Source organism: Xenopus laevis, chromosome 6L (genome assembly GCF_017654675.1).
Source record: "Xenopus laevis strain J_2021 chromosome 6L, Xenopus_laevis_v10.1, whole genome shotgun sequence".
Lineage (NCBI taxonomy): Eukaryota > Metazoa > Chordata > Amphibia > Anura > Pipidae > Xenopus > Xenopus laevis.
The window spans coordinates 43,124,312-43,137,255 of NC_054381.1; the positions used below are offsets into that span (position 1 = coordinate 43,124,312).

At 36.7% G+C, this 12,944-nt stretch overlaps 1 protein-coding gene across 1 annotated transcript in view; it reads right to left on the reverse strand.

Annotated features, from left to right (window-relative positions):
* skap2.L (src kinase associated phosphoprotein 2 L homeolog) overlaps positions 1–12,944 on the reverse strand; it is a 182,358-nt gene that overhangs the window by 64,201 nt on the left and 105,213 nt on the right. Inside the window, 5 exon segments of the mRNA NM_001094992.1 lie at positions 1,949–2,041; positions 3,213–3,273; positions 4,058–4,182; positions 6,866–6,949; positions 7,526–7,600. Coding sequence (NP_001088461.1) covers positions 1,949–2,041; positions 3,213–3,273; positions 4,058–4,182; positions 6,866–6,949; positions 7,526–7,600 — 438 coding nt within the window.

Genomic DNA, 12,944 nt, shown 5'->3' on the forward strand with positions numbered 1-12,944 from the left:
TTTTGACTTCTAGCTAGATAATTAAGATGTATAAAGATTAAGGTGTGTAAAGGTCTTTAGAAGGTAAATCTTGCAAATAATAGGGGGGTCTGGCTTCTCCCTTGAGGGATCCTAGATAGAGCCAAGGAACCCATGAAGCCTAGCCACTGGTGAGAAAGTAGCCTGTGTCTGGAGGAAGCCTGTGTTTGAGAAAGTGTGGTCAGTGAAGGTGACTTGGATTTAGACTGTGCGGACTGGCTGATTGAGAGAGAGGAGTTGATCTCTGATGGTGAGCTGTGAGTAGCCAAGTAGTGCTTTACAGACTGGGAGAGGCCCTTTGCTAGAGAGGAAGACTACAATCTCACCCATGAGTGGCATCTGTTTTACGTTTGTATTGGCTCATGAAGAAAAAAAAAAACACCCTCTCTGTGTGATCTTGATTTTTGTATCCCTGTCTTTTTTTGCATAAACCCATTTTGAAATCTAATCTTCCCACAAAGGGTATGATTACTTCTTAGCATAAACGTAATTCATGTGAGTGGAAAATTGTAAATTTTTTATGTTAGGGGATGAAACTGATGGATACCAGTCTTTTTAAGTTATCACATTGCTCTGTTGTTAAAGCTTCCTTACAACTGCTGACATAATGAGTAAAATTAACATTGTTGCCACCCTAACTAGGTAAATACATACATTCAGTGGAAAGCCAGAACAAAAATCTCCCTCTGTGGAATATAATCTAATTAGTATTTTTCACAGTATGCAAATATAGTACATTTGTCCCAGATTATTTGATGTGTGGCATGACCGAAACATGGAATAAATGTTGACTTAATTAGATTATAGTTTGGACAAGAATATGAACTAGATATGCCAGTAAAATATGGCATGGGGCCATACTGTATAATATAATTTTTTTGTAATTGTAGAACACAATGACTACAATTAACTAAGGGGGTTATTTATCAAGGTCCGAAAATCCGAACCTCAAATAATTTGTTGTGTTCGGAGGAAAAAATAAACTACGTATTTTTCGTGATTTATTACAGTCCAATGGTCTGAAAACTCTGAATCCGAAACCCTGGCATCTATAAGCTCTCGAGGTGTCCAGGCCCGGATTTGTGGGCAGGCCACATAGGCCCGGGCCTAGGGTGGCTAAATGCAGGGGGCGGCCTGCTGCCTGCTGGCCACAACTAAACCTGTCTCCACCTGTACTCTGAACACGCAGGCCACCGCATCTCAACCCGCCCTCCCAGTGGCAGCTATTGGAAAAATTGCGAAGCAGGTGAGTGGGTCGGGGCTGGCAGTGTGGGGACAAGCGGGTCGGCGGTGGGAGGATGAGCGGGTGGGGGGTTGAGCGAAATCCGGACCAGGTGGGGAGGTGTGCGGCCTAGGTCCGCACATTTTAGAAATCCGATCCTGCCAGTGTCTGCGATGATGTCCATACGGATATCTGATGAGTTTGTGGTTTCTGCGCCAAAAACGCAGAAAACTACGATTTTTTCGTAAATTTCTGAATTTTTTTGTGCAGAAACCACAAATAATTCAGAGTTTTCGGGGGAAAGCTCCAAAGTTTGCCCAAACCTATTTTTTCGGGCTTCTTTCTTCATAAATAAGGTCCATTAGGGCAATCGGAGTTGCTCGGATTTCTAACTTAGAAATACTGAGCTAAATTCGGACCTTGATAAATAACCCCCTAAATGTTATATTAACTGTAAATTATTTTTTTTGCCATAATATATGGGTGGGAGACTATTCATGCATTGGATTGAAGGAATTTTTCACTGTGGAACCTAAACACTGATGTGATATCCACAGTTTGAGTATTCACCTAGTTGTAGATATACTGTGTTTCTATATTAATTAATGTTAGATAGATAGTTAGGGGCTCTAATTATTTCACTGGAGAAAACTGAATTGCATTGGGGCTTTATGACTAGACAGGTAAAATAGGCATATTCTTACACACCTGGGAGCTCTTCATAAATATCTTCTTCAAGGGAAGCATCAATTTCCTGATTCACATCATCATAAAGCTCCTCATCCTCAGTAGCAATAATTCCTAAAAAGAGAGCAATTTGAAGAAATTATCAGATGCAAAAATAGGAAGTGTTTTATTGTATGGAATAAGGGACAACAAGAGCAAATCAATAAATATATGACAGAATGATCTGTTTGTGATGTCATTACAACAAACACAATTTCCTGAGCACAATATATTTTAGAAATTTAGTCACAAGTAATCAGAAAGCATGAGTTTAAAGATCTTTGGAGTTCACCGACATCCTCATTACGTGCTTTAAGCTTCTGTTCAATTAGCAGATCTCTTAGGAATGCTTGGCTACCTATGTTTTTAGTAGTAATTTGTTGTAGGGCACGATTTGGTTTAACTAGAAGCATAATTTGCCTACTTTACATTCATAATTATTTACCAGGTCAAATGAAGACATCAGCCATCTACCTGGGGACAGACCCTAGAAGTTGGGTTTGCTGCACAGGTCTTCAAAACCTTCAGCAAACAGGTTTAAACCCTTGACCATAGAGGAGAGTCACACCAGAGTGACAGAGTAGTCTGTAAAAATGTGTTTATATATATATATATATATGAGTGGGAGGGAAGGAATCAGCAATTGCAAAATGATCATGTAATTTAAGTTTGTAACAGTGAATAAATTTGCTAGTTTTTTTATGAATGTACCAAGAATAATGGCAAGCAATCAGAATTGGGCAATCAGTGCACCTCTGTCAGCTTACCTATAAGTGGCAGTGTATCAAAGGGAAAACTTTTACCTGGTGGCACAGTGTTTTATGGAAAAACAAAGGTACAACAGGGTGTAAGCAATAAACAAAAACAATTTGGAAGTTTTGCAAGAGTTCATTTCACCAACAGAATTAGTTATTGGTAGAAATAAATTGGTGAATATTATGTAATCTGTATTTTCAGATTAACTGCTGGGCCTCAGCCTATATATATATATATATATATATATATATATATATATATATATATATATATATATATATATATATATATATATATATATATATATATATATAACAGGATGGAAGGAAGGAATTGGGAATTTAGAATATAACTGCACTCTTGTTTTCTTTTGATGGTTGCAATGATTTAATTCATACTGTAGCAAATCAGGATATGTCCCATTTGTAATATAGTTAGAATAATTTATTCCAACTAAATGTAAATGTAATATTATCCTTATGTGCCATACCTCTAGAATTCATGATGGCATTAATCCATTCCTCTGCTTCTTTAGGACTGGAGGCTGCAAACTATTAAAAAAATTCTTTGTTAAAGAGGGGAAATCAAAATCTAGCATTCTTGTCATTTCTTCCTGAAAACATCAGCCATTCTTTATGTGTCTACTGATACTCTCCTTGCAAGGATGCTTCTTATAATATACAGTTAATTTTGACAAATTTACGTAATTGGACCGGAGGATGATGGATTTGAAACTGTGATCAGCAGCTGGCAGCTGTGCAGAAAAAAAGGTGCTTCTCTTCATCAATGTCAAAGCCACAACTGATGAACAAAACTTGCCCTTGACAATTAGAAGACACCCGTGAATATCTTTAGACTGCTGGCTTCAGTTTTCCTAAAATGTTCTTGTCAGTTTTCAGCACATTACATGACAACTTAATTAAATGATTTCAAATGCAATTTCAGACGTTTAAAACATATTCAAGTTCTTCTTTGTATTGATGATCCATGGAATAGTTTCTTTAAATATGTTTTCCTAATATAGGTATTGATCTGTTCCCTCTCGTACCACTGGTGGAAGAAATACTTGACTTTTTCATTGATTAATCAACATTGCTGTTCTTGATAATAATGGTTACTAAAAGGTTATAAACTTAATGAACACAGGAATATATATACTGTTTGAAATGTGATGTAAGAAAATGAGCTCAGTTTTGTTTTCCTTGTAATTCCCATATGTATGGGCATACTGTGCAGATGTGCCAGTTAGTGAGCTGTTTCAACCCAAATGTTCCTGTCTCTGAGGCTGGCGCAGTAATGGTTTTATCAATTTCCTTTATACACAAAGATGCCTACCTGATAGACACGTTTATCCGGAGCAAAGATTTCAAAACAGCAGTCTTTCTTTGCATCCTTCCTTAGTGTATCATTCATTTTGGCTCTGTAACCATCAAGAGAAAATGCGCCTTTCTGCTGTTTGTCTGTCAAAGATAAAGCGAAATGAGTAAATTGCATTTGGATATGCAAGTGTCTGGAATATATATGTATATTCTTCAGAATAAGCATACATAATCCTTGGCTGCCCAACTGGAGGCTTATGGGCTTGGTGTTATCTCTATCTCCAAGGGATAGTTATGGTCCCTGTCTGCCCAAGACCACACAGACTCCTTGGTATGACATCATCATCATGTGCTACAATCAATGAGCTGCCCACCATATGCCAAAAGATGGCATTGTAAACCATACAAATCTGTTTATGAAGCTGGCGACAAGCGATATACTTATTGTATTTATCTATTTATATTGAGACTGGTTACATTAAATATGAGCTATTTATTATATGAATCCCAATTTTAAGGGTGTTATTTATAAAATAATACTGCGAGACTCCAAGCAATCCTAGTTTTTTTTGCAATCATATGTCTTTATAACTCTATGGTTTAGTTTTATTTAAGAAACAATGATAACAATGGAGCAAATACCCAATTTAACACCAACTTTATACATTAAGTTGGACAGAAATATGATACACACCTTTAGAAAAAGTAGTAAATAGTTTTCCAACATAATTCCTCCCCTGCTCCAGTATTGCAAGGAAGATTATTAATGGACATTATCTAACAATTCTCTTTATTGGACTCTAATCAGATTGATTTGTGCAATATTTGTGCATGTTTTTCTAAATGAATCTGAAATATTGTTTCGATGGTTAAATAGCGGTCATGCGTCTCATTTATTCTCTGCTTATTAAACCAAAGTGGATGGGAGAAAAGCAGCCCTGAGTCTGGTGGCTTTAAAAGCAGAATATATTCATTTTGATAGCAAGTTTACCCTAATTGTTACGGTTAACAACTATCCAAAATCTTTTTCCAGTAAAATAAATCAACCTGTATTTGTGATAAAAACCTTTCAATTAGCAAATTGTCTGAATATTTACTCCACTAAACATAAGGAAGGCCTCTGTAAGCTTAGCACATAAATATGAGTTATTTTATTAATACCAGCTCCTAGACCAGCATGAGCGTCATCCCACACCAAGCAATATTTGATAAATGTTGTACATCTGTAAATCTCTGTTTTGAAATGACCTTTTGGGTCTGTAAGGAAAATGCTCTATAATAAAAACGATTATTTTCCCATCAGTGATAATCTACTGTATATGGCTGAAGCTCCTTTCTGTTGCAACTAGTGCTGAATTTGTGGAGGTCCTTTAACGGTTGTTTAAATCCACAAGGCATGGTCTAAAGAGTGTAAAAAAACTAAGATGGACCACTCAATATGATGTGGGTATTACCTATGTAAATTAGTGACTGGTGCTGTTATTTACACAATTTTGAAATAGTTCAATGAAGGAATTGAAGATTTCTTTACCAGCACACCCTTATTTCTGGGATTTGTAAAAAAAAGGGTCTTATTTAGGGCATATTATTCCTTTAAAAGAATTATCATCTATGAAAATTAAAAGCTTGCAGTTGCAGCCTTGCCTTGGCTAACATTGTCTGTAAAACTGGCAGCCATCTTATTGTTTTATAGTCCCCTAAAAAAAGACACAGAGCTGAGGGTGTTTAGGTATGATGTGTCAAAAGCGAGGTGTACAAATATAAATAAAAAGTAAAATTTCTATATTACACAAATGTGCTGCAAATGTCATTGCTGCTTTCTACATAATATTTTCCACATCCCAGCCCACACTAGAACTGTAGCATTTCCTAATAATATATCTGCTGTTTTATGCGATCATCTACTTTTATGTGTTCTGTTAACTATAAAAGAATATGTAATGATATTTTAGGCGCATATGATATTGTCTCTTCGTTCTCTCAATTTGCGATATGACGCCCCCAGGGACTGGATGTTGTTCTTGCAAAATGTTCAGAAATGAATTTTCAAGCATATATTCTTTATTGATTTTGCTTTGCGTCACTGATGGATCACTGAATGAGGGTTAAATCTTTGGATTTTTCACGTTGAGTTGATTAGCTGAAAACTAATAATCTTTAAACAAATGAAGGATGAAAGAAGAGTAAATTCATATGGTATAAAATGCACTATACAGTGGCAAAACTAGCAGCAGCAAAGTCCCCGCCAGACTACCACCCCTAGCTTTCCAGACACACGCTCCATGCACTACAGTTGCATGCACACAATACATCTGTCTGCAATCCTATATAATAAAGTTGAAGTGTCTCTGCGTCCAGTCCCTGTGTCCGTGGGATTGCGCTACTGCGCATGTGCCCCACGGACCGTCTCTGGCGAATGTTTGACTACATATGTTCTAGCGCCCGTTAATTTAACGGGCTTAATGTCTAGTAAGTGTATAACATGGCTTCAAGTGGGTGGGTACAGTATCAACCCCTGCACCCCTAGTAGTTATGCCACTGCATACACCTCTTTCATTGGGGTTTGTATTTATGTATGTTCACTCTTGGTCTGATGGGTTTCCTCTGGATACTCCAGATTCCCTCCCACACTTGATAAACACAGAGGCAGATTTATGGGCTTCTAATTAAATTGACCCAGGTACTCGGGCGTTGTTGGAATGTGATAGTGTGATAGGGTAAATGTTAGAAACATCACCAAGGAGTCAGAGATCATTTACAGAAAGAACAAAAATAACAATGGATATATCTAGTTGGAGTAAAAATGTGTATATTAGCAACCTACCTTTATCACTCCCATAGTAGTAAAACAAAGAGTTAGTAAACACACACCAACGCTTTTGCCATTCAGATGCAAAAAAGCTATGATCTGAAATACAAGGGCAATAAAATGTATCAGCATAAAACAGCATTTTATAAATATAAATTCTATTAAACGCATTACTGAATGAAGCGCAAGTAGGGGGAAGAGGGATGCATATGTGTCTCTCAATGAATATATCACTGGCAAGCACAGTTAGCACTGCATTCATGGGCAACATGTCTCTATGATTCCTTATGTTTTCTAGATTGTGGTATGAATTCCCTATTTGGCTTGGCATTTTAATTTATATTTATAGCCATATATTTAAAAGTAAAAACATATCTCAGACTTCAACTGAATTCTCACAGATGTGATTAATAAAGGATATCTAATTAATGTTTGTCTTGGTGAGGACTATTAGCTAATAATAGTAATGATTCCTAATTTGTGGATAGTGTGAGCTTTATCTATTAATAAAGTAGACAAGGGGTGAAAACCAAATTCAAATCTATTTTGAGGTAATGTATTAAGGGGGCACAGTATTACACATGACTGCACTAGCTTTGAATTGGCTATAAACAGATGGAATATTATGTGACGGTAATAAAATTAAATATTGATAATCCAGTTAAAGAGATTTACCTTTCCTGCGTTTTTCCAGGTATCCTGCCTTTAAATATTCAAGATCCTGTGCTGCAACAGGTGGATAGAAACTTCCTAAAGGCAAGAAAAACACACACAAGAACTAAGTCACAAACTTGTCTTTCATGATGGTGCAGATGGGTCAGCAGACAGCATTTGACATTATGATTATTCTTTACATTGTGCCAGCACAAGGCCAACTGTATCAGAAAACAATATTTTTGGATAGTGGGAGTGAAACAGAGCAATGGTACATGGAAACAACATGTAAATGAAATGCAAAAAGTGCCCTGAGGGACCTAGCACAGTGTCAACCACTGTTCCACTGTAAAGTAATAAATTACTATTATTATTTTTATTAACATGTATTTATATAGCGCCAACATATTGCGTAGCACTGTAAAGTAAATGTGATTATGCAACTAAATCACATGAATTACATACATAGAATATATGGAGTAACAAACATCACAATCAATACAGGTACAAAGAGGTGAGGAAGGCCCTATGCATAGGCATACAGTCTAAAGGGAAGGGAGTAATACACAAGGTGTGGGAGTGGGCAAGATCGAAGTAAGTGGGTGAGAAATGTGGTGTTGTATGTGGTGTTGCGTTTGGTAGTTAAGCAGAGTGAGGGTAGGCTTCTCGAAAGAAGTGCGTTTTCAGAGATTTTTTGAAAGCAGAAAGGTTGGGAGAAAGTCGGACAGATCGTGGGAGAGCGTTCCAGAGGAGGGGTGCAGCCCTTCCAAAGTCTTGAATGCGAGCATGTGAGGAGGTAATGAGAGAAGAGTTGAGTAGCAGGTCAGTAGAGGAGCGAAGTAAGCGAGTGGGTGAGTATATAGAGATGAGTTCAGAGATGTAGGGTGGAGCAGAGTTGTGAAGTGCTTTGAAAGTCAGTGTCATTAATTTGAATTTGATTCTGAAAGGCAACGGAAGCCAGTGCAGGGATTGACAGAATGGCGAGGCAGAGGATGAGCGGTTGCTGAGGTGTATGAGCCTCGCAGCAGTGTTCATTATGGACTGGAGAGGTGACAGTCTCTGGAGGGGGAGGCCAATTAAAAGAGAGTTACAGTAGTCTAGACGCGATATGATGAGAGAGTGAATAAGAATTTTGGCAGCGTCTTGGGTGATAAATGATCGTATTTTGGATATGTTCCTTAGGTGGAAGTGACATGATTTAATAAGTCACTGGATATGAGGAGTGAATGACAGGGCAGAATCTAGGATAACCCCAAGGCACCGGGCCTGGGGAGAGGGGGTGATAGTGGAATTGTTAACTATGATGGATACTTCGGGGATGCTACTGGTGTTTCTTGGAGGAAAGAGAACCATTTCAGTTTTAGAGAGGTTTAATTTAAGGTAGCGTTGCGACATCCAGGTAGAGATAGCGGACAGGCAGGAGGAGACGCGAGTTAGGAGTTCTGGGTTGAGATCAGGAGATGAGAGATAGATTTGAGTATCGTCAGCATAGAGGTGGTAGTGGAAACCATACGAATTTATTAATTTGCCAAGGGAGGAAGTATAGAGGGAGAATAGTAATGGTCCCAGGACAGAGCCTTGAGGAACTCCAACAGAAAGAGGTAGGGGAGAAGATGATACTCCATTGTAGGAGACACTGAAGGAACGATTCTTCATTTGGTGCATCAAACAAAATTCTATTTGTGACAACTGCAACAAATGTGTTTGGGTTTGCAAAAACTTGCGAACTGGCAATTTTGTTTTCTTCATCAAACTGGCATATAAAGCAGTTTTTTGCAAACCTCTTTAGTGAAAAAAGGGACAAAAAAGAGCAAACTTTAAAACTAGCCAAATTCTTTTTCTCATATTCATTATTCCCATTTAAAGCCAAGCATGTAATTAAGGAGAGCTCAGCTTTGTATGTTCTCAAATATATGTTCTCAAAGAGAACAGTTTTGCAGTAGTAGAGGGCACAATTAATGAAAAGTACCAAAGGATAACCATATTAAGAATTATTTGCATGATAGTGATGTGAGGGCCGGCCTTACACCCCCATTTGTGGGTGGCCACTGGCGGCAGGTCCAGGTTGAGCTCTTCTTCCTGTTATCCCTGCCCGCCACCTTAAACTGCCGACACGTTTCGTCACTCCAATTTCATCGAAGGCTTCGGAAGTCAGAGTGACGAAACGCGTCAGTCCCAGCTTAGTGATGTCATCCAGGAAACGCCCAGAGAGAAGACACCCTGCCGGCATTACATTGAGACAATAACACAGCGTAGAAAGATAGTGCGATGGGGACTGGACTGACTGATACTTTTTATTGTATTTTTGTGAGTGCAATTTTTAACCTTACTAGCAATAAAAAACGATTTTACTCTATATCGCATTTGTTCCGAGAGATTACAACGGATGAACTACAGGAGAGAGATGATCTTATTGAAAGTGAAATATTTATCTAAACGTTTGTGAGTACCCCACCCTGTCTCGGTGCACTAGTGTTTTTGAAAGTTTTAAAGGGGAAGTTAACCCTATTCTACTATTCACAAGTGAACTAAAGTGGTTTTAAAGGGAAGTTAACCCTAACACAACATTCACAAAAAAGACACTGATGAAAAGAAAAAAATATTTAAAATTTTTTTTTTTATAAGTAATAATGAAAGGGGAGCACAAAAAGGTATTACTGAGAAAGTAAAAAATACTGCACTATAAATCATGTTTCTTGCTGTCTTTCCTGGAGCTTCTAAGGGAGTGCTGTTCCATCGTTTTGGAAATTTGTATTTTTTACCGGTTGGAGAACAGAAGGAAATGGCTAGAGGATTGAACCCCGGGAATACCTTGGAAAAAAACATTTTGTGACATTTGCAGTTCTGTTTTTTGGTCCCTGAGGAAGGTCACTTTATGTGACGAAACATTGGATTTTCAATAAAAGCACTGTTTTGTTGCTAAGATCTGTGAGTGCTGTAATTCCTTGTTAAATTGCTTACAAGTCTTAACCAGCACCCAGATCTCCTTTGTTTATATATATATATATATATATATATATATATATATATATATATATATATATATATATATATATATATATATATATATATATATATATATATATATATACACATAATAAACAGGACAGCACGTAGAAACAATGTATGTATAAAATTCAAAAACCAGCACCAGGGGTCTTGCAAAGTCAAGAATTGTACGTACTATGCAATAATACAATTCTTGACTTTGATAGATAATATTGTATATTGTAAGCAAAGGAAAGCAAGAAATTAAGCATGCGGTTTAACTGGATAGACTTTTAATTTAGGAGAGAAATCTCCTAAAGCAAGGAACTTTTCTTTGCATTTGAATAGTTTTTTTGAGTATTATACAAAGTGAAGATTCAAGTTATTCTGTATTTTTATTATTGAAAAAAAATTATTATTCAAGTATATTCTACTTGTGATTCAAAAGGAGCGCCTTCCTTACTTACGGTATCTAAGGAGTCCATTTACTAACATTCAAAATTAGTTTTTTTCCACAAATCTCTAAAAATTTTTGGTTTTCCTATTTCTTTTAAAAAAAGCTATGAAAATTTGAGATTTATTAAGTGTAAAAACCATTAAAACAAAACGTTGCCAGGTAAAAGTCATCAAAGTCTTATAAAAGTCAATGTGAGCCGGACTGCGGGTTGAGCAGTCAAAATCAGAACTGTCCCATGAAAAACGGGACAGTTGGAATGTATGCCATTATAATGCATTATACCATGCATTTTCATCAGAATGTAGGCAAGCAAACACTTGTCTCTTTTCTTTTCTCTTTTTTATTTCTTTAAATTGACTAAAAAATGAAAGAAACTGATTACTCTTGATTCTGAACCAATAAACAAAAGATTTTTTAATCTGAATAACCTTCAGCCATTAAAGCTTTTAGTACTAGCAGTTGGCTACATAGAAACAAATTTGGATTACATATTTACAAGAAAATTTCAGAATATCTGGATTGCTGACCTTAAATCTATAAAACATATAGTTCTATTCTTGGCTTAAAATAACAATTTATAAGAAAAATAGATTCATAAATTGACAGAAAAATATACAAAGAGTTCAACAGGGTCCACAGGACACATAATCTAAATTAGCCTTATTACCAGAAGCTGTGACAGTAAAGGATGAAATGCAATGAAAACATAGTAATCCAAGGGTGATTTTTTAAAATCAGTAAGACAGCAGCAACAGAATGAATATCTGAAATATCCATCTTACTCACTACCCAGAGGCAAGTTAGGGAAAAGTGCTCTGTGCTGAATGATCTATCACTGCATTGTCCCACCAGTGACATTATTGCTTATCCCATACAAATCCTACTATCTCTACCCAGAAGAACCTTTCCATCTGTTGCAGCTAATGTGTCTCAGACATGCTCAGACTGCCAATCTGTGAATTCTGGAAAAATTCCAAAGGGTCAGTAAAATCCGCGAAAGTGTGAAAATTCTCCAAAATGCAGTCTATGGGCAACACATCTTTTTGAAACACGACTAATTTTTTTTGACGTGCAACAATTTATTTTTTCACCCATTGGAGTCTGTAGGCGTAATTTTCACAGCGAAAGTTGGCAAAAATTTTGCTCATCACTCTCACTAACAACATTTTATGAGCCCCGTAAATATCTTACTTAATGGACGTAGTAGTCCAGACATTCTGCTATTTTAGAGACTAACTTTGCTTTTCTCTGTTAATATATGACTCCAGTTATGCTTTAATTCTGACCTGACCCAGGCAACTGATGACTACTTTAATACACTCAATCAATAACAAATCCAGTCCACAATGTTAGTCTTCCATATATAATTACCTTCTACATCCTTAACCAAAACAATCACTAGGTTATCTACAAACTCCTCAGTACTTTGACAAGTTCTTAAAAAGAGAAGAAGACATCATCCATGAATAGATCTCCACCCCTACAGCCATAAACAATTACATTTTTCAAAGTCCCCTTCTCCTCCTTTTTTATTTCTGTATTTCCTCTCTTCCATCAAACATGCCTGTTTCAAACTATAGCCAAAAGGCCTCACTTAACCTATCTTCTCTCAAAATGCCATCCCTTCTTGCTTTCTACTTCTAAACTCTAAAGCCCTGGAACTTGGGTTCTTTCATTACTCATTTCTCTAAATGTTATATAAATACATGCCTTTCTTTTCCCAGTTCATACATGTGTCTCAGTTTTAAAGTTGTGTGTTTCTTTCTTCCTGGAAATAGGTTCCTATCTACAGTCCAAGCATCATTCGCTATTGCATCTATTCTTACAATGTATAGCTTTAATAGTTCTTAATTTGCTATTGTTTCATTTCATTTACTGCATTATTGTCTCCATTTGTTTGGTTTACAATATAATATAGCCTTATAATCTATTTAAGCAATTTGAAATTTGAAGCAACTACTAGCAGGTATGCCTCAGGGATGTTAAAGAAAATAG